Consider the following 22,263-nt stretch of genomic DNA (forward strand, 5'->3'; position numbering starts at 1 on the left):
GGAATGGCCCCCTGGCTCCTCCGTTCCAACGCCCCAGACCTGCGCTTCAGCAAGGGGCACATCCCAGACTGTAAGGTCCTGGTTAACAGGCAGCAGAGATTCACCCCCCAACTCCACATGAAGCCACCTGGACTGGAAGCATTGCTTTCTTTTTAACAGGGGGCAGCAGACTCCTTCCTACTGGATGGAGTTAAGGTCTCTACGCCTCAGCCCCCACACTCCTGGCCAGGCCACAAGTCCATATCCCGTGGCTAAGCCCCTCACACCCACATCCCATCCGGGTGCCCTCTTTCAGGCAGTCTTGCCAGCCTCATGCCCTGCCACCACCAATCTCTCACCCCAGGAAGCTGCCAAGTCTGCCTATAACTAAAGTGGCCTCTGAATCAAGCTAGTTTTTCTACTGGCTGTGAAGGAAGATACTGAAAGATTGTTATTTCTACTTTGAAACATTTTGGAGGTGCTCCGACACTGTAGTGATGGGGGCCACACAAGTATCTAGACTGATTAATAATCATCATAATCGGTTTTATCAATAACACCTAGGAGTCTCAGTCAAGGACCAGAACCCCATCTGAAAGGAAAAGGCATAGGTCTCGTCTAATCAGAACAAAGTTGTTCCACATACTATGCCCAGTGCCTATGGATGTTGTAATCCTTCTGTTACAGGGAAACCTCTCGGGAGCATTCTATAGCCAAATGTTTAGTCTATTTATTATGTTTACCATAACTCAATATTGTACAATACTTATGCCCCTGAGTACAATAGCTAAGAAAATAATTTTCCATTGCACAGTTACAAACTACAAAGAGAATGCTACATTTCAGCTGTTTGTGTGCTTCTCTTTGATACTTGTGCGTCACTGCTAAAAGTTAAGTAACAACTACAGAAACACTGATGATAATTGTCTAGCCTCAGATTAAGTAAGGAAATAAATGAGTACTCAGAAGGCACATGTTGCAGAATACTTCTCCAAACTGGTCGATAGTCTGCCTATGCTATCTGGCCACCAGAGGATTTCTGTATTTGTCCATGCGGTCAGCAGGTTTCAGCTCCCTTCTTGTAACTTACACTGGGTCGACACCTTTAATTATCCTTCAGGGGAGGAGAGACTTCTCTACCAGTCCAACCGCAATACACCCTAGAAGTTCTGTAAGCCTCACCATTGTGCCACTGCTGAATTCAACCCTAAGCTAAATTACAGAATATGCTAAATCTCTGTAAAAGATCAAATAAGCACCAGGTGAACCTGTTGTAAAAAAGGTATTAGAACCTGCAGTAGGATCAAGAAAAGGTAAAAAAGGCAGCAAAGGCAGGACTGTAGGATAAAGTGAGAGCTAGGGAAGCTGCATGGAAGGTAAAAATATGGTTGGAGGGACTGAGTTAAGATATGAGGGAAGGGCAAAAACTAGTGTTGGAGGAGCTGAGAATTTATTGATAGGCAGACCTCATTTATAGCTATAAGCAGCATCTGATGACAACAGTGATCACTGCATGCAGTTCTGGTCACTCCAAAGCATAATAGATGTATTAGAATTGGAAAAGGTACAGAAAAGGGCAACAAAAATGATTAAGAGTATGGAGCTGTGTGACGGTGCGCGGCCAGGACTCGCGCCTCCCTGGGTAGGAGGAGAGCCACATCGCCTCGCTACGTGTCGTTCGAGGGCCTCTGCCCTCGAGGTTGAGCGGTCAACAGTTCGAGCAGCTAGGACCCTGTAGGCAGGACCGAACATGGGCAGAGTCAAAGGGGGCCCAGCCCTTGGTTCGAGTGGGGCACCAAACCCACAGGTACAGTAGCTTAGACCCTTGTGATTCAGGGCCACGGAGTTAGCAGTTCAGGCAGCTCGGGCCCTGTAGACAGGACCGAGCAGTTGCACAGTCAAAGGCGGCCCAGCCCTTGGTTCGGGCGGGGCACCAAACCCCCAGGTACAGTAGCTCAGACCCTTGTGACTCAGGGCCCAGCAGTTATCAGTTCAGGCATTGATGGCCTCCTTAGGCCGAGGAGAAGAGGATTCTGCCGCCCGGGTACGGGTGGCAGGGGGAACGCAGGCCCACCCACTCCACTGCGTTCCAGCCCGGGGCCCTAGCAGTGGTTAATGCCGTTAACGGTCAGTGTGGAATCCTGACCGAAACACACTGACATGGGTTCCGGCATACTTGCATTCTGACTGGGGTCAGCTGCCCCCGGGCTACTTCCTATCTCCCCCTCTGGTCCTACCGGATCGGGGCCATCAGTCCCTGGGAAGCTTAGTAGCATGGGCTCCTCCTGGCCAGGGCTGGGTGGCAGATCTGGTAGTACCTCAGGAAAGTCCGGCCAGGCCTGGTCCGGGGGTTCCTCAGGGTAGTAGCAGGGACGGGGCAGCTCCGGCAGATCGTCGTCGTAGCGGGCGTGGGGCAGCTCCGGCAGCTCCTCGTCGTAGCGGGCGTGGGGCAGCTCCGGCGGCTCCTCGTCGTAGCGGGCGCGGGGCAGCTCCGGCGGCTCCTCGTCGTAGCGGGCGCGGGGCAGCTCCGGCGGCTCCTCGGGGTAGCAGGGAAGTTCTGGCCAGTCAGGGCAATGGCCCTGGGCCTCCGCAGCTTCCCAGTTGGAAGCACCCTCTAGCAGATCCGCTCCCGGCGGCGGCAGGGCTCCAACTGAGGGCTGAGAGCCCGCTTTTATACTTCCGGGGGCGCTTCCTGACCCTCTGAGGGGCGGGACTACCGCTCAATGGCCCTGCCCCTTTTGGCATCTGACGGGGCTCGACCCTCCCTGGGGAGGAGGGGAGCCACACCGCCTCGCTACAAGCTGCCATATGAGGAGAGATTTAAAAAATTGGGACTGTACAGCTTGGAAAAGAGATGACTAAATCATGAATGGTGTGAAGAAAGTGAATAAGGAAGCGTTATCTACTCCTTCACCTAACACAAGAACCAGAGGGTCACTCAATGAAATTAACAGGCATCAGGTTTAAAACAAAAGGAAGTACTAGTTCACACAATCAACGTGTGGAACTCATTGCCACAAGATGTTGTGAAGGTCAAAACTACAACAGAGTTCAAGAAAGATTAGATAAGTTCATGGAGGATAGGTCCATCGTTTGCTATTAGCCAAGATTATCAGGGACAAAACCCCAGAAACTGGGAGTGGATGACAGGGGATGGATCACTTGATGATTACCTGCTCTGTTCATTCCCTCTGAAGTACCTGATATTGGCCACTGTCAAAACACAGTGGGTTAGGTGAACCATTGGTCAGACCCAATATGGCTGTTATGATACTCTTATGTAACATGATTTGTTTTAAGAAAGTGCTAAATCATTTGCATTTGTTTTTAAAAATCAGAATCTGTACATGTTTTCAGCAGAAAATACATGGCAAAATTTTTGTCAGCATTTAAATAGTCAAAGGAAAATATTATTGTATTGTATAATCTTTCCATTATGCAGACAGAACATCAAAGAATTTATTCTGACCTCAGTCATCCACTGGCCCAGTCTGCTCAATTTATTTTTACAAGAAATTTTTATGCATTTTGGTTCTATACCTCAAAGGACCACTTTCCTCAAAGGGGCCATGTTCACAGACATAAGGCTGAAATAGTTACTCAACTTGATAAATACATAACTTCAGAATATTATTCACAGATATTTGATCCATTGTTAACATTTTAGCACTGGAATTTCCTTCAAGTGACTAATTGTCTTCAGGTTAAAAGTTCTCCATATTCCACATGTAAACTAGACCCACTTTGTGCAAGTTTTATTTTTTTTTTTTAATTATAACCATAGGCATTTGTTTAAGCACTGTTTACTATGCTGGTAAACATAAACAATATTAGATGCTGAAAAAACAGAGTGAAGCTACTGTTGATATTCAAAATGCTCATAGCACTGAAGAAAGGCACTGACTTTTGTTTTTGCTGGTGGGAACTCCTCTCTGGCCCCTCCCTTCCATGTGAGTGGATCCTTTGGGGAAAAGGCCTAGGGGGGTGCAGCCTCGGAGGGGAGCGTGGGTGGATTAGGGAGTGGGGTCACTGTTCAGGCACCTGGGCCCATAAAAGATTAATCCAGCCCTGTGTGTGCTGAGCACTCCCTATTTTTTTCAGTGGGCTTCATGCATTTGGATTCCTAAAAATCAAGCTCATTTCCAGTAAGTGGCCATTTCTCAGTAATCAATGAGTTGCACCTTATTTCACTTTCACACAGTTACTTTCACAATTCTATCTAAGGCATTTATAAAGTACCCATTACTGTGATAGCAGGGCATGTTCTTGTGTTTTCTTAAAGCCTATAAAGTCATCTTAAGGAATGGTAACTGATATTTTTAAAAACTAAAATTTTTAAAAAAGCAATTTCATGCAGAATGCCTTAAAGAAGCAGAGAAAAGGAGGCATAGAACAAACTATACAATTATATAACAGGTTTGTAAATGTCTTCTATTGTGGGTCCTTGATGTGATGTTCCAGCATGCAAACTACTGGCAACACCTGCTATTAAAAAGGACTGCAGCACACAAGCTCCCTATAAGGATACTGTACAATTCACCAAAGCTTTGATTATTTGCTAGCCTTACAGACACAAAACAGCAATTTAGGAAACAAATTGGGCTAAATTTTCTCCTGTGCCAGAGCTCCACTCAGTGCAGAAGAGGAGATAGGGGTCGCCAAGGAGCTGGTTACAACTCCCTGATCATTTTTAGAGAAGCTATCAGGCTACTCTAAAATATGCCACTAATCTAATGGCCAAAGGGTTAATACACCACTGAAAGACTGGCATAATGGAGCTATGGGTTTGCCATGCCATTTGTCTACTCCAAACTCTTCTTCCCACAACCCCGTCCCCTCTTTATTAAGAAGGGGAGGTTTGCAGGACCTGAATCCTACACATCTTTCCAGCTGAGAGATCTCTACTAGCCAGCCATCGACAGTTTCTGGAGTCTTTGCACCATCTGTAGAGAATCTGCCACTGTCTTCTGAAGTAATGATAAAAATCAAATGGAATAAAGCACACAGGTGAGTCTGAAAATATTGTAATATTTCAGAAACTTATATATCCATGTTACCTCTTGATAAATAGACTCAAGGGCCATTTCAGCTCTAAGACACGTGGATCTAACTCCCACTCAAGTCAATGGGATTTGTACTCACCTATCTAAAGACATAACTGACGGTAGGGCTACACTTAAAACACTGCAGCGGAGCAGCTGCACTGGTGCAGTTGTAGCACTTCAGTGAAGATGCTACTACACCAAAGGGAGAGCTTCATGAGAGGTAGTAACTATGTGACAACTGGAGAAGCCCTTTGGTCAATATAGCAGTCTACACCAGGGGTTAAGTTGGTGTAACTGCATTGCTCGAGGGTGTGGATTTTTCACACCCCAGAGTGAAGTACTTGTACAAATGTAAGTTTATAGACCTGGTCTTAGTCTTTGAATTATGGAGACAAGGTGGACATGGTAACATCCTTTATTGGACACACCTCTGTTGGTGACAGAGACAAGCTTTCAAGCTGCACAGCAAGCTGAGGTCTGTGTCTCCTAATATCCTGGGACTGACACAGCTACAACAACACTGCATACATCCTTTGAATAATGTTTTTTATAGGGCATATGTGAATGGCGAAGGAAGTAGTAAAAAATCATTGTTGAGAAACAAGGTGGGTGAGATAATATCTTTTATTGAACTAACTTCTGTTAGTGAGAAAGACAAGAATTAAATCTAATATAAAATGTTAATTGGACTTTGAATATGAATGGATGCTCACCAAAGTATGCAAGTAAGATTATCACCAGTTGGCCTTAAATTTAGAAAGTTGAGGTAAGAGATATTTTTTTTTAGCAGAAACAGGCTAGAGAAAAGGTAATATAAGATCACTGTGGCCGTGAGTCAGGAAAGCATTTAAGCACAGACTTCAACTGGACTTCACACATGCTTAAAGTTAAACACATGTTTAAGTGCTTTCCTGAATTGGGGCTTCCCTCAGGAGGGCTATACAGCATATCCAGAATATTAGAGATTTCCCCAAATCAGACTCCTGTAGTGAGATGAAACTGATAAGTCCAGGAAAATAGGAAAAACAACTAACAACTCTAAAATTATAATTAACAAAAAGATATTGTCCCACACCCACAGAAGTGGGTGTGAACCTACTGAAGAGAGTCATAGTTTTCTTGCCAGAAACTCCAACAGAGGGGAAGGAGGGCGGGATGTGGAATAGACATGAGCAGCACATCTTGAAAAACACCAGTTACGGAAAAGGTAACTGTCTTTTCTTCTCTGAGTGCTTGCTAATGTCCATTCCATATTGGGTGACTCCAAAGCAGTACAACTGGAGGTAGGAGTTCACAGACATGTAGAGTGCAACACAGCTCTACCAAACCCCAGGGCTACCCAGAGGATTCAGGGGGCCTGGGGCAGAGTGGGGGAGCTGCAGCGCTTATACTCACCCAGCAGCGATCCAGGTCTTCAGCGGCATTTCGGCAGCAGGGGGCCCTGCCCTTCAGTCGCTCCGCGTCTTCGGCAGCACTGAAGGGTCCCCCACCACCGAAATGCTGCCGAAGACTCCACTTGCCCCCCTGCCCCCCCCCGGGCAGCCCTGCTGAACCCAGCATCGTGCCTGGCCTGCTGAGTGATGGCATAATGAATGGTAAACATGTGGACAGAGGACCATGATGCAGGTCTATAGATGTCCTTGATAGGTATGTGCACCAGGAAGGCTGCCAAAGATACCTGCACTCTCGTCAAGTGGGCTCTGACAATCAGCAGCAGCAGAACCTCTGCCAGGTTGTAACAGGTCCTTATTCACAAAGTAATCGAATTGGAAATCCTCTGCGAGGACAATGGATAACCCTTCATCCTATCCGCTGTAGTGATGAAGAGTTGAGCTGATTTACGGAAAGGCTTTTTAAGTAAAAAGCCAAGGCCTTCCGGACATCCAGGGTGTGAAGATGCCTCTCTTCACTGGTCTTGTGTGGTTTGGGACAGAACATGGGAGGAAGATGTCCTGATTCACATAGAAGGTGGAGGCCACCTTTGACAGGAAGACCAGGTGGGGCCGCAACTGAACCTTATCTTAGTAGAAGATCATGTACGGTGGTTCTGAGATCAAGGCTTTAATTTCCGAGATCCTTCTCGCCGACATCACCACCACCAGGAACGCAACCTTCCATGACAGACGGGAAAGGGAGCAGGAACCCAGAAGTTCAAAGGGCGGGCCAGTGAGCCTAGAGAGGAATAAGTTAAGATCCCAATGTGGGACGGGAGCCTGCACCTGCGGGAAGAGTCTCTCCAGACCTCTCAAAAATCTGACCGTTATGTCAGGGGAAAACACTTGTCTGTCCTTGGATTGGCGGGTGAAAAGGAGAGATGGCTGCAAGATGCACTCTAATGGAATGAGAGGGAGAGATGCCCCGTTTGGATGCCCAGCGGGAAAACCTTGCCCACTTTGACCATGTAAGTCAGTCTAGTTGAGGACTTCCTACTTTCTAGGAGGACCTCTTGGACTCCTTCCAAACAGGTCCATTCCTACGGGTTAAGCAACTCAACATCCACGCCAGGAGGTGGAGGGATCCAAGGCTGGGGTTTAAGAGCCGACTACGGTCCTGTGACAGCAGGTCCAGTCAGTTGGGCAGGGGCCAGGGAGGGGCTGCTGACAGGCTCATGAGCAAGCCGAATCAATGCTGGCGAGGCCATGCCGAGGCAATCATGATAAACCATGCCTGGTCTTTCTTGATCTTTACCAGGGCCCTGCTGATAAGTGGAATCAGAGGAAATGCATACATGAGTGTGGAAACAGGGTTAAAGGATTTAAAAATAGGCCTCTTAGTTGTAAGAAACAGAGCAACTGTCATGCTAAGGCTTAGCCTAATATTGCAGGACCTGTAGAAGCAGCGATCACATCAGAAGTGGGTGGGAAGACAGCAGAATAGAATCAGCGTGACCCAGCCTTGAGATAGCAATGTTTTGAGAACAGAAGTGAGAAAATACAGAAATGGGCAGGACATAACATAAACAAACTGCAGATGTTTTTATTAATTCATGCCACTAAAATGTATAAATGCTTGTGTGATATTGCTTGTACTTTGAAGAAACTGAAGCAGAGATGCTCTCTGTCAACTGTGTTCTTCCCTTGCAATTGCACGTCCTGAATAAAGCTGTCTCTGATTGTGTTGCTTCCAACCTGAGAGTGGAGTTTGTTTTTTCCACATCAGTATCTCTGATCACATCAGGAGGAAGGCATCGGAGAGGGAGTCCTTGCTCAGACCCTGTCGAGAACAAAACTGGTGGCATTTCCTGTTCTGTCTGGTAGCAAACAGGTCCACTTGTGGTGAGAGGAGAAGTCCCTGCTGAGCTGGTCTGCCAGTGTATTCCTGACGCTGGGAAGGTGACAAGCTTCCAGGTGGATTTCGCGGCTGATACAGAAGTCCCACAGACAGAGTGCCTGCTGACAGAGAGCCAACAAGTGCGCTCCCCCTTGCCTGTTGATATAGAACATTGAGGCTGTATTGTCCAACAGGACTCATACCACCTTGCTCAACAGGTGGGTCAGGAGGACTCCACATGCCAGCTGGACTGCTTGGATCTCTTTGACATTTATGTGGAACCGTGCCTCCTCCAGGGACCACATCCCATGTCAGGAGGTTGCCGAGATGCGCACCTCAGCTGACATCTGAGGCGTCCAACACTAATGCGATGGAGTGAGGATGGCGTCGAATGGAACCCCTTTCAGTACTGTCCTGCGGTCAGTCCACCATCTCAGTGAGGTAAGTATCTCCTGGGGAATGGTAACTATCTTCTCCAGGGTGTCTCGGGACTGGGAATAGACCGTTGCCAGCACTTGTTGCAGTGGCATGTAAGTGCATGCTGCTATGTGGCCCAGTAGACACAGACAGACCCTGGCTGTAGTCAGAGGGAACACGGAGACTTCTGCAATGAGGTTTGACAACAATGTGGAACCTTTCCAATGTCAGGAATGCTCTGTCACAGGTAGTGTCAATGATCGCTCCAATGAACTCTATCCTCTGCACTGTCACTAACGTCGACTTTTTGTCATTCAGCAGTAGGCCCAGAGAGCTACATGTGGCTTGAAGCACTGCGATATCCCTTTGGACTTGAGACCTGGAGCCACCCTTGATAAGCCAGTTATTGAGGTATGGTTAGATCTGGATAACCTGAGGTAAGCCGCTACCATCAAAAGTTCCTGGTGAGCCTTGGCGTCATCCTGAGAAACTGGGTGAGGGGGATCTATGATAGCCTCATCTGGTGATGATGAGGATGATACCAGTGCTGCGGGAACCTCCATGTCCATTGGTGGTCCAGCAGCTTATTCCCCTGGGTCCTCCTGGACCTGCAAGGTCTTACCCCTTGAAGGCTTAAGCACCGGAGGGGGTTGGGATACTAAGGACACTGGCCTCTCTGAGGCTCCTGACACTGATTGAGCAGGCTGTGAAGGTTGGGTGAACCCCCAGGGGTTCCATGGGTACCACGGCACCAGCCACTGCACTTGGGGCCATGGGGCAGGTTTCAGTGCTGATAATGTAGTTGGCACTGCTGGTACCGGAGCTTGTTCCCCAGTCAGCGAACCTCACGCTGAGCCAGAGTTACCAGCAGAGTGATCAGTACCGGGCAACCAGAATTGAGCTGAGTGGTGGCTCTCGTCCGACTGGTTCCAGTCACTGCATCCTGAAGCTGACCTGTCAAGTGAGATTGTTTTGGTCGAGCTCTCAGGGACCAACAGCGTCTCGCGGATCTGCATTGGATACCTGGCAATCAACGCCTCACACTACGCGAACTGTACCTGGACATCGAACGGGACCAGGAGTTACTATGGGCTGGTTGCTAGGAGTATCATAGATTCATGAGTCTAGGGCTGGAAGGGACCTCGAGAGGTCATCGAGTCCAGTCCCCTGCCCTCATGGCAGGACCCAATACTGTCTAGACCAGCTCTGATAGACATTTATCTAACCTACTCTTAAATATCTCCAGAGATGGAGATTCCACAACCTCCCTAGGCAATTTATTCCAGTGTTTAACTACCCTAACAGTTAGGAACTTTTTCCTAATGTCCAACCTAAATCTCCCTTGCTGCAGTTTAAGCCCATTGCTTCTTGTTCTATCACTAGAGGCTAAGGTGAACAAGTTTTCTCCCTCTTCCTGATGACACCCTTTTAGATACCTGAAAACTGCTATCATGTCCCCTCTCAGTCTTCTCTTTTCTCATCCCGAGTAAGACAATCTCCTTCTTGGAGATGGGCGATAATGGCCCTGCGGTCGGAAGTCTCTGGTTTTGGATTGGTCCCGGGATTGACCGGGCTCTTGTAGACAGTCGGGGCCAGTCCTGGAGTTCTTGCAGAGGATCTGCTCCATATCACCGGTGAGGTATGCCTCGAGTCCCTCAATAGATGCTGTGATGGGTTAAGACTTGAGACTGTCCCCTGATGTTCTGAGAGTACCTCTGAGCCCGTTTTCCCTGCCAGCTTGGGACTGTCTTGTTGAGCCAGACATGCTAACCTGCTGAAAACACAGACCCAGGTCTGAACCACGTCCCCCAAAAACTGCAGGCTTAACTGAAAACAGCTTAGGAAGTGCACCCGTCTCTAGCATCCAAACCACAAATAAATCCATTTTACTCTGGATAAAACTAATACAGGGTAAACTCATAAATTGTTTGCCCTCTATAACACTGATAGAGAGATATGCACAGCTGTTTGCTCCACCAGGTATTAATACTTTCTCTGGTTTAATTAATAAATAAAAAAGTGAGTCTATTAAATATAAAAAGTAGAATTTAAGTCGTTCCAAGTAATAACAGACAGAACAAAGTGAATTACCAAGCAAAATAGAACAAAAACATGCAAGTCTAGGCCAAATACAGCAGGAAACTAATGCAGGTAAATCTCACCCTCAGAGATGTTCCAATAAGTTTCTTTCACAGAACAGACTTCTTCCTAGCCTGAGGCCTTGGCTACACTGGCGCTTTACAGCGCTGCAACTTTCTCACTCAGGGGTGTGAAAGAAACACCCCCCTGAGCGCTGCAAGATACAGCGCTGTAAAGCACCAGTGTAAAAAAGTGCCGCAGCGCTGGGAGCACGGCTCCCAGCGCTGCAAGCTAATCCCCATGGGGAGCTGGAGTACATGCAGCACTGGCAGAATTCTCTTAGCGCTGGTGCTGCGACCACACTCACACTTCAAAGCGCTGCCGTGGCAGCGCTTTGAAGTTTCGAGTGTAGCCAAGCCCTGGGTCCAGCAATCACTCACACCCCCGTAGTTACTGTCCTTTGTTCCAGTTTCTTTCTCCCGAGCCAGCTGAAGACAAAATGGAGGGATTTCCAAGGCCTTTAATATTCTCTCTCTCGTGGGTGGAAATTCCTTTGTTCTCCTGTGCAACATCACAGCCACAGGATGGAGTCCCTAGCCACCTGGGCAAGTCATAGGTCTATGAATGATTCAGTTTTTTGCAGGCCGACGCCATTGTTTACATGTTAGTTTGAATGTTCCCAGGAAAGCTCAGATGTGGATTGGCATCTCCCAAAGTCCATTGCTAGTTAAGTACTCCCAATTACTTGAATAACCCCTTCACACTATGTTGATTAAATATGTCTTATGTGCTTCCTACAGCAAACACTTTAAATACAAGCATAGTGCCAATACTCATAACTTCAGATATAAAAATGATACATGCATACAAATAGGATTAATATATTCAGTAGATCATAACCTTTGCAAAGATGTTACATGGCATATCTAGCATAAAACATATTCCAGTTGTGTTATATTCATAAGCATGTTTCCATAAAGCATTATGGGGTGCAACGTCACAGGTGCCCCCGGTGAGGGGACTGACGAGGGCTCAGCTGAGCCTGCCTCTCTAGCCCTGAGGCATGACGGCTTTGGGCAGGCGAGCGATGGCGGGACACCCCTCTCAATGGGGAATGGTGCCACTGAGACAGAAACACACATATAGATCCCAACGTGGATTTTCCCTGAGACTAAGATACCACCAGAGCCGGTGTGGGCAGCACTGGGAGGGTCAGGATCTCCTGAGCTGCTTGAAGGGATTTGGATGTTGATGGCACCTGAAGCTGGCCTGGGCCCGTACAGCTATCCGTGGTCGCAGGGGAAGTATGGGATGGGCTGCACAGCCTGACCTGAGCTGGGGCCCGAGTTTCCAATGGAGGCGTTGAGCTGCCCAGCATGGGCCTCTCCTTTCCCTTATGGGAGGTAGGAGATCTTCCCCTCACAGTCTTTTCTGGCTTCTTCACCAGAGCCATGGATGGGGACTGGTGCTGGCCTGTGGCGCTGGCGGACTACTGCATATGGAGGCTGTGGTGCTCAGTGCAGTGTTGGACCATTGTTCCAGTGCCAGAGTGAGTGCCAACTGCATCAGGAGCACTTTTGGATGGATATTGTGCTCTTTCTTCACCCTAGGTTTGAAGGACTTGCAAATACAGCACTTGTCACTTATACGCCCTTTGCCTAAGCACCTTAGGCAGCTGGTATGTGGATCACTGATGGGCATAGTTGTCTGCAGCAATCGCAGGGCTTAAAGCCTGGGGACTGGGACATACCCCGTCCCCCGGCTGAGTCCAGATTGGGACCAATGAAGAGTTGAGAATTACTACTAAGGGTAACTATATACAACTATATTACAGTTTTTCAAAACAAAAGAATGCTAGTCGAAGCAATAGAAGTTCCAGCACTATCACTGGGAGCAAGAAGGAACTGAAGTGGGGAGCTGGGGGAGAGCCAGCAGCACCGACAGATACTGCTGAGGGAAAATCTTCTGGTACTGGTGCATGTGGCGAGCATACACACCTAATATGGAGTGGACATGAGCAAGCACTTGAAGAAGCATGAACAATTACAAAAGAAAAGAAAAACAAAATAATAATTAATCAGAAATAAACACATAGCAACTATAAAAGAAGAAAAAAATAATTTTTAATTATGCTAAGTAGGCAGCAGGCTAACTCTTCAAGCAGGTTAATGGCTATGAATCTTTTCCCTATGTTGGGAAGAAGGTTCAAGGACTGTGAATCCTCTTCTCCCTGCTCCAATCCCTTTTGAGTTAATTTCTGTATGGTGATTCAGTCAGTTTAGATTGTAAGCTCCTTGAGGCAAAGACCAGGTCTTTTAACTTGTTTAATGTGCTTTCTAAGTCATATACACTGATGGCCTGGTTTATAAATAAAGATATACATACATCACTGATGAGCATAGGCCATGGGAGCCATGGGGATGAGGATGAATGACAGCAGGACTGGGGGAAAATGGGGAAGGGGCACCATCAGCTCCACATTCCCTTCCATCTATGTGCCACGATCTGCGACCACCTCAGCCTATCTAGGGGACATGACCCCCTCTTATTTCCACCTTCTTATGTGAGCCAGGTCCTGAAGGGGACTTACTTACCTTGGGGGGTCGAGTTCCTTTCCTTATCCTTCCTTTTTGAGCTGGGATCTGGGGGGTCCCTGTCCCCCACAATGGTGTTTTAGCCCCACTCCCTGACATCACGTGTCGGGATCTGGGGGTCTTCTGCCCATCTGTGGGGATGAAACTTCTCTTTCCTGCCCCCCATTTGTGCCAGATTCTGGGGACTTGCCTTTGCAAGTGTGTCTGAGCTCCACTCCCTACTCTTGCCATGTGAGCCAAGATCTGGGAAAGCCCTGCCCCGGTGGGTGGGAAGCTTAGGACACGTATATTCAGATGCACCGAGAACACACTGGTGAGACTGGGGTGCGGAGCTGAGAACAGATATGTCTGACACATACCAGAAACCCTCCAGCCCTGGGGAGAGTGGAAGGGAACTCTCACTAACATGAACAGAGTTACTGTTCCAGGCTGTATTCATCTCCACTGGTTATTCTCTTTCCGCTGAGAACATCTCATTGAAATGAGTGGGCTACTTAACGCCGCTCTGAGACTGCCCTCTCTTTCATTCTCCCTTAAATTTATTACAATATTATAAGAGCATCAGTTCTGCTCTAGCTAAGGTTGGGAAGCTTTTTCTCTTAAAAAGATCTCTTCTTAGTACTTAAAATCTGTGTGCGTCCAAGGATTGTTTTGCAATTTGTGCTATGCCTCATGGTAGTACAGGATAGGGTTAGTGATCCAAATGTTGGGTCATCTGAGCAAGGAGTTCCTGAGATACAGCTCCTAGAGCAATCCCTCCCCCAACAAAATAGCATTTGATTGACACTAAACTAGGAGGAGTGGTAGATACGCTGGAGGGCAGAGATAGAATACAGAGGGACCAAGACAAATTAGAGGATTGGGCCAAAAGAAATCTGATGAGGTTCTACAAGGACAAGAGCAAAGTCCTGCACTTAGGACAGAAGAATCTCATGCACTGCTACAGACTAGGGACTGAGTGGGTAGGCAGCAGTTCTGTGGAAAAGGACCTAGGACGAGTGGACGAGAAGATGGATATGAGTCAACAGTGTGCTTCTGTTGCCAAGAAGGCTAATGGCATTTTGGGCTGTATAAGTAGGAGCATTGCCAGCAGATCAAGGGACATGATCATTCTCCTCTATTCGATATTGGTGAGGCCTCATCTGGAGTACTGTGTCCAGTTTTGGGCCCCACACTACAAGATAGATATGGAAAAAATCAGAAAGAGTCCAGCGGAGGGCAAAAAAAATGATTAGGGGGCTGGAGCACAAGACTTATGAGGAGAGGCTGAGGGAACTGGGATTGTTTAGTCTGCAGAAGAGAAGAATGAGGGGGGATTTGATAGCTGCTTTCAACTAGCTGAAGGGAGGAGTTCAAAAGAGGATGGATCTAGACTGTTCTCAGTGGTATCAGATGACAGAACAAGGAGCAATGGTCTCAAGTTGCAGTGATGGAGGTTTAGGTTGGATATTAGGAAAAACTTTTTTCTCTAGGAGGGTGCTGAAGCACTGGAATGGGTTACCTAAGGAGGTTGTGGAATCTCCTTCCTTAGAAGTTTTGAAGGTCAGGCTTGACAAAGTCCTGGCTGGGATGATTTAGTTGGGGATTGGTCCTGCTTTGAGCAGGGGGTTGGACTAGATGACCTCCTGAGGTCCCTTCCAACTCTGATATTCTATGATTCATTAATTTCAGAGATTCTAGCAATTTTGAAACCCACACTAGTCAAGAGGGGTTTGTGGCTGCAGTAAGGCATGGTGGTATTTTGGGGAGGGAGATAAATGGAAATGGTGGTAGAGGTGGAAAGAGGATTTGAGGGGGCTCAGGTAAAAGGCTGAGGGATAGGGACTGGGGGAGTGGAAGAGAGGAAGGCAGGAAGTGTTGAGGAATGTGACAGGAAAAGAAGAAAGTTGTGGGGTTAGAGGTAGTGGGGCCTGTTGGCCCTGAATTCTCCCTTTCCATGTGTATGCTGGGATCTGGAGGAGCCCTACCCCCCCATAAAGGTCTGAGCTTCTCTCCCTCCTCATTGTGTGTTCTGGAATCTGGGGAATCTTGCTTCTCTTGGAGTGTGTGAGCCCTTCTCTCTGCCAATCCAGATGAGCTTGGATCTGGAGTGGAGGGGATAAATGTAACAGAAATGTAAACACCTGAAATCCAAAAATGAATAGTTAAGATATACATACCCATGTGGGATGGCAGGAGCTGGCAAGAATGTGTGAGGACATGGGCCCAATTTGGAGGAGGGGCAGATTGGATGGAGCAGGGGCTTCACTGGGGAAGCCTGGCTAAAGCACAGGCGAGAAGACCAGCTGCGTCAGTAGTGGGAGTGAGGGGCCCAACTCAGTGTGCATCTTGGGCTACCTAACCAAGGTAATGTGCAGCCCTCCAGTAAGCTGCTGCCTGTTATATGTGTACGCAACAGCATAGGGCTGGAGGCACCAAGGAGCAACTTCTTACATATGGCTTAATAGGATTAGAAGGAGAGAAAAAAGCTATATTTTGCAGGGAATAGTGAAGGAGGGGGTGGAGAAGAAGAGACATACACCAGTCTTTTCTCACGTGCTTAAAATTATTATAATAACTATGTAATAAAACTATCAGTGTTTCAGGATGTAGACCATGGATAAATTTCTCTTTCATGCTCTGTTAGCAGTTGCACATTGCAAACATTTCAAAGCTTGACCAATGTATCCAATTCACTGTAGCAATTATACAAGAGCAGGGAGGAGCACTGAGGAATCATATAGCAACTATAGCCTAGTGGAAAGATAGATGAACTAGGATTATTCCTAGGCTCTGTTACTGGCTTGCTGGCTGACATTGGGCAAGTCACTTCTCTTCTCTGTGCCTCATTCTCCCATCTATAAAATTAGTGATAATAATGTCAGGTTCTTTGAGATCTACTGATGAAAAGCACTATATAAAAGCTTAGTTTTAGATTACTGTCTCACCACAGTAGTATATCAACTGCAAACCTAAGTGACATCTAAACTTCCTAAATGACCACCAGCTCCTACTAACAAGCATTGCTCTTTGTTTAAAAAACTAGAAAATGAAATGGCAAAAAAACTGTGCTAATGCAGGGTTAAAGTTGCTCAGTGACAGCTTGTCCCCTTCCAGAACATTTGAGTCCAGCAAAACTCAAACTGCTGAAAAGTAGGAAATACAGAGTTAAGGTAACCATCCACACAACCTTAACTCTTCCCTCTTTAAGCAATGCCCCAGTATGCCCATAATACACCCACTCTCATTCTGCCTTTTCACTGTAATGGACAAGTGCTTTTAACTTGTCCTATGATCAAACACTTAGCCTACTCCCCCAACAGAATACCACATTTGTAAAATTTAACAACCACGTTGTACTCTTTTACAACCCCTGAATACTTGCATTCAGGGTACCACCTAAACCTATACTTTCCCCTACCTATCATTAAATCCACAGACTGCTCTCATATCTGACTTCACTACTGACAGTACCTATGGCAAAAAAATTCTGTATTGAAATGAGGCAGACTCAAATGTCAAGTTACACGTGTATCTCTTACCTTTCATAATACACAAAGGGATAACACACTCAGACCCAGATCTCCTTATTACAATCAGAGCTCTTCCAAGCTGCTCCAGCTTACCATACCACCATGCAATAAGTGGTGTTACCTAGCAGCTCTGTGCTCTTGGGGAACCAGGGCGCAGTACCCAGCCTGTCTGACTCATGAAAGACCTTCCCCCCACCACCCCATGCCTCTGCTTTGAACCAAATCTACATCAGAAGAAAGACTTACAAAAAGCAATTAAAAGGCAGTGGGAGACACACCTAAACCCATGGGATAAGGATAAGTATTAAGGAAACTCCCCTAGCCTTATCTGCATCTCCATTAGCATACAGAATGTAAAAAACAAAATAAATAGTATTTTTCAATTCACCTAATGTAAGTACTATAGCGCAATCTCTTTATCATAACCATTAAACTTACTTATGCAGAGTTATTTACAAAAAACAGAGCTTTGGAGCTGTGCTCCGGTTCTGCTCCAGCTCCAGGCAAAAACCTGCAGCTCCACTGCTCCACGCTCCAGCTCCGGGCTTCACTCCAAAGCCCTGAAAAAAAAAAACTGCATTCAGAAAAAAAACTTTAGAGCCTACAAGTCCATTCAGTTGTACTTCAGCCAATCGCTCAGACAGACAAGTTTGGTTACAATTTGCAGGGGATAATACTGCCCGCTTCTTGTTTACAATGTAACCTGAAAGTGAGAACAGGCATTCTGGTGGCACTGTTGTAGCCAGCGTCGCAAGATATTTATGTGCCAGATGTGCTAAAGATGCATATGTCATGCTTCATGCTTCAATCACCGTTACAGAGGACATGCATCCATGCTGATGATGGGTTCTGCTCAATAATGATTCAAAGCAGAGTGGACTGATGCATATTCATTTTCATCATCTGAACTAGATGCCAACAGCAGAAAGCTGATTTTCCTTGTCGGTGGCTTGTGTTCTGTAGTTTCCGCATCTGAGTGTTGCTCTTTTAAGACTTCTGAAAGCATGCTCCCTCTCAGATTTTGGACAATACTTCAGATTCTTAAACTTTAGGTCGACTGTTGTGGCTATTTCTAGAAATCTCACAGGGGTACCTTCTTTGGGTTTTGTCAAATCTGCTGTGAAAGTGTTCTTAAAATGAACATGTGATGGGTCATCAGCCAAGACAGCTATAACATGAAATATATGGCAGAATGAAGGTAAAACAGAACAGGAGACATACAATTCTCCCCCAAGGAGTTCAGTCACAAATTTAAAACTACATTTTTTTTAATGAGCATCATCAATATGGAAGCATGACCTCTGGAATGGTGGCCGAAGCATGAAGGGGCATACGAATGTTTAGCATATCTGGCACGTAAATACCTTGTAACACTGGCTACAAAACTGCCATCTGAACGCCTTTTCTCACTTTCAGGTGACATTGTAAATAAGAAGCAGCCAGCAGTACTCCTATAAATATAAACCAACTTATTTGTCTTAGTGATTGGCTGAAGTAGAACTGAGCGGACTAGCAGGCTTTAAAGTTTTACATTGTTTTGTTTTTGAGGGCCAGTATGTAACAAAAAAAAATGTATATTTGTAAGTTACACTTTCACAATAAAGAGATTGCACTACAGTACTTGTACAACATGAATTGAAAAATACTATTTGTTTTATCATTTTTACAGGACAAATATTTGTAATAAAAATAATAATATAACGTGAGCACTATACACTTCGTATTCATGGTTGTAATAGAAATCAATATATTTGAAAATGTAGAAAAACATCCACAAATATTTAATAAAGTTCAATTGGTAATCTATTGTTTAACAGTGAGATTAATCACAATTAATTTTTTTAGTTAATCACATGAGTTAACTGTGATTAATCAACATCCCTAGCATGCACAAATTTGAGCATGCAATGATTGTAAGTATTTTTGTGAATGCATCTTTTGCTTTGGAATTTTTTAAATTTCACCACTAATATCTGTTTGCATTCAATAACTGTTTACTCAGAATAAGTGTACTCCCAGAAAAATATTGCTTAGTAGCTGGCAAGTTAAATAATTAAAAGAACATTTCAACTTGTTGTACTTTTTCTTTGTAAGTGGACAAATGAAGCACCTTATTTGGATTTTCTTTCACTTGTCACTTCACTCTGCCATATGCAAATAAAAGAAAAAGCAAGCTAAATTTTCACTTGGAAATATGGATATATAAAATATTGTGCAAAGGGAGTGCACACATTTCAGCAAACATATGCTGTACAGTACATAGTATGTCTGATAAGGCTGCAATAAGCGGAAAGAATTACTCCCTTCAGAGGTGTACATTTGTATATTAGTTATGGAAAGGAGAAAAAACAAGCAAAGAAAACAAAATTAAGATGAGTGCAAAAATATCCTCATTTACAATTTAAATTTTGTTACAAAATACTGGTAAAGAAGACAAATAAAATAAGTCATAAAATCAAGAGAGATTAAAAGAAAGCATCAAATTAAATGAGTACACAGGGTAAACAGATCACAGTAAGAAGGAGCCATTTGAGAAATATCTGTCTATGAACACATAAATGCAATGACATATTCAATATTTTGCTCAGGTGAAATAACCCAGTTGAAGTATCATTATCCATATATGCTTTTTTGTTGTTGTTTTGCCACCATAACCCACTGCACTGCAATCTTGTCTATCTCATGAATTAGGAGCTTGGTCTACCTGGCGATTAAAAACACACCAAGCTGAGGTGTAAATCTACAGTGCACTTTAGCCTGCTGCACACTAACTGGCTGTGTGGACCCTGCTTCCACACACTAAAATTTCCACAGTTCACTTCAATGAACCTACAGCCAAAGTGTATTATAGAACTTTTAGTGTGTGGTACCAGGGTCCACATGGTGACTGAGTGGCTTAGCGCACTGTAGATTTACTACCCAACTTGCTGTGTACTAAGTCTCTCTGTGAACAAGCCTTCATCAGCATCAGGCTGCTAAACATACTCAGTAAGACATTGTTCCTGTAGAAAGCTGTGTTGGTGATCCAGTAGATGAAATAATTCTCATGGAATGATTATGAAACCAGTGCCATGGGCTTGGCTTGTTTAGCCTAACCAAAAGAAGGCTGATGGGAGATATGATTGCTCTTTATAAATACATCAGGGATAAATACCAGGGAAGGAGAGGAGTTATTTAAATTAAATACCAATTTGGACATAAGTACAAATGGATATAAACTGGCCATCAACAATTTAAGGCTTGAAATTAGACGAATGTTTCTAACCATCAGAAGAATGAAGTTCTGGAACAGCCTTCCAAGGGGAGCAGTAGGGGCAAAAACTTAACTGGTTTCAACATGGCTTGATACATTTATGGAGAAGATGATATGATGGGACTGCCTACAATGGCATGTGGCCCATCAATGACTGCCAGTAGCAAAAATCCCCAATGGCTAGAGACAGGACACTAGATGGGTAGGGTTCTGAGTTACTACAGAGAATTCTTTACCCAGATATCTGCCTGGTGGGTCTTGCCCACATGCTCATGGTCTAACTGATCACCATATTTGGGGTTGGGAAAGAATTTCCACACAAGTCAGATTGGCAGAGACATGAGGGCTTTTCATCTTCCTCTACAGCATGGAGCAAGGGTCACTTGCACATTTAAACCAGCATAAACGGTGAATTCTCTATAATGTCTTTAAACCATGTTTTAAGGACTTCAATAACTCAGCCAGAGTGGATGGGTGAGGTTCTGTGGCCTGCAATGTGCAGGAGGTCAGACTAGATGATCATGATGGTCCCTTCTGACCTTAAAGTCTCTGAGTCTATGTCAAGGGGCACTGTATCTTCACATGCCATTTTTCATATAGAAATGAGATCCTGACCATTTGTGAATATTAGAAGATTATATGGTGCTTTTATTAGAATAAGGGTGTTACATTCTAATGCTTTGATCAGAATTCCATCTGAGGTAATATGCCTACGCAAATTTCCTCTGCAGAACCAACTGGAGATACTTTCTTCTTTACTTCCTGCACTAAACTGTGTAGTGTTGCACTGCACTGCTAAACAGAAGCTGTATTCCTCCCAGATACGACTATATATATTTTTTGTTTGAGGTTAGGGATGTCGTTCTGGATTTTCAAAGCTGCCTGTTTGCTTTTGAGATTCTAAGAGTTTGAACCTTTTAAGGTCAACATAATTCTATGGCTTATATGTTAAATGAAGGGGGAGGAAGCTTTTTACTGTAAGTGTAGATACTTTTCTGACATCAATCTGAAGACAACATATTACTAAGGTACATTTTATTACTGTGCAAGCGCTGTGTTTTGGCAAACTTGATAGTGCCAACATAGCTGTCACCATCCCCTCTTCAAGTTGTATATCAACTAAATAACTTACTTGCATATGTCATCTTCTGGGTCCTCGAGCCCAAATCTTTCATCAAAAGTAAGCTGTATCCATACATTCTCCTCCACTGCTACTAATCTCCATACCAGTACAGTGTTGCGTGGGTAAGCGTGTGGGAACTTGGGACTGTGAATACTTCCATTAGTAGACACAGTAATAATCTTCTCATGCTGGGGATCTTGTACTCCTATAATAGAGAGATATACACAAAGCCAGATATAGTTAAGTCTTTACTATTTTTCTGCAGAAGTTTGTTTCCTGCACAATCAAAAGCTTTTTTTGTTGGTGGTGGTGGCTGGGTTTTTTATTTTTTGGGGGGGCGCGGTGCAGTTGGCAAGGATTGCTGAGTCTAGGAAGATTTACATAAAAACAACATAGCAGACTGCGGAAGAAAATACATATTTCTTTTTTGGTTTCTAAGTAAAATGCTCAGACCCAGATCCTCAGGTGTGGTTGAGGAGAGCACAGTGAAACTCAGGAGCGGGACATCTGCAGTGGGTGCTCCCCTTATCCTAGGCAAGCTGTGTGCCAGAACAGTACCCTGGCAAAAATTAAAGCAGTCACAAAGACTATTTAAACTGTTCAGGTTGCAATGGCCCCTATAGGCCATTACAACAACAAGAGGTCACTGAAGTTTAGGAAAGCCGTAGGTATGCCTACAACAGAAAAAAGGATGATGTTGGAGCAGTGATACTGACTCCACCCCAACAGAGGTTATCCCTAAACTGGTGGTTTCCTCCTACGGCTGACTAAGCTGGCTTTAGGACTGCCCAAACAAAGGGAAGACTCTGGGTCATAGTTTTAGAAAGTTCCTAAATGTGTGAAGCAAGGCATTTATGGATGCATTTAGAGCAGCACATTACCCTTAAATGATGGTGAACCCTCCTCGTAGAGGGTCATTGCCTCAAACTCTCAACAGGTGTCAGCCTATCATAAAGCTCTGGAAACTCAAATGCTTGGCTTATCATAAGAC

General features: G+C 45.2%; 1 protein-coding gene across 2 annotated transcripts in view; it reads right to left on the reverse strand.

Moving 5' to 3' along the window:
• The window catches only part of PDGFC (platelet derived growth factor C), a 232,480-nt gene that overhangs the window by 83,211 nt on the left and 127,006 nt on the right, over positions 1–22,263 (reverse strand). For both annotated transcript variants that reach the window (XM_050946604.1, XM_050946603.1), the window contains one exon: positions 21,282–21,477. In XM_050946604.1, coding sequence (XP_050802561.1) covers positions 21,282–21,477 — 196 coding nt within the window. The remainder of the gene's footprint in view (positions 1–21,281; positions 21,478–22,263) is intronic.

Source organism: Gopherus flavomarginatus, chromosome 3 (genome assembly GCF_025201925.1).
Source record: "Gopherus flavomarginatus isolate rGopFla2 chromosome 3, rGopFla2.mat.asm, whole genome shotgun sequence".
NCBI classification, from domain to species: Eukaryota; Metazoa; Chordata; order Testudines; family Testudinidae; genus Gopherus; species Gopherus flavomarginatus.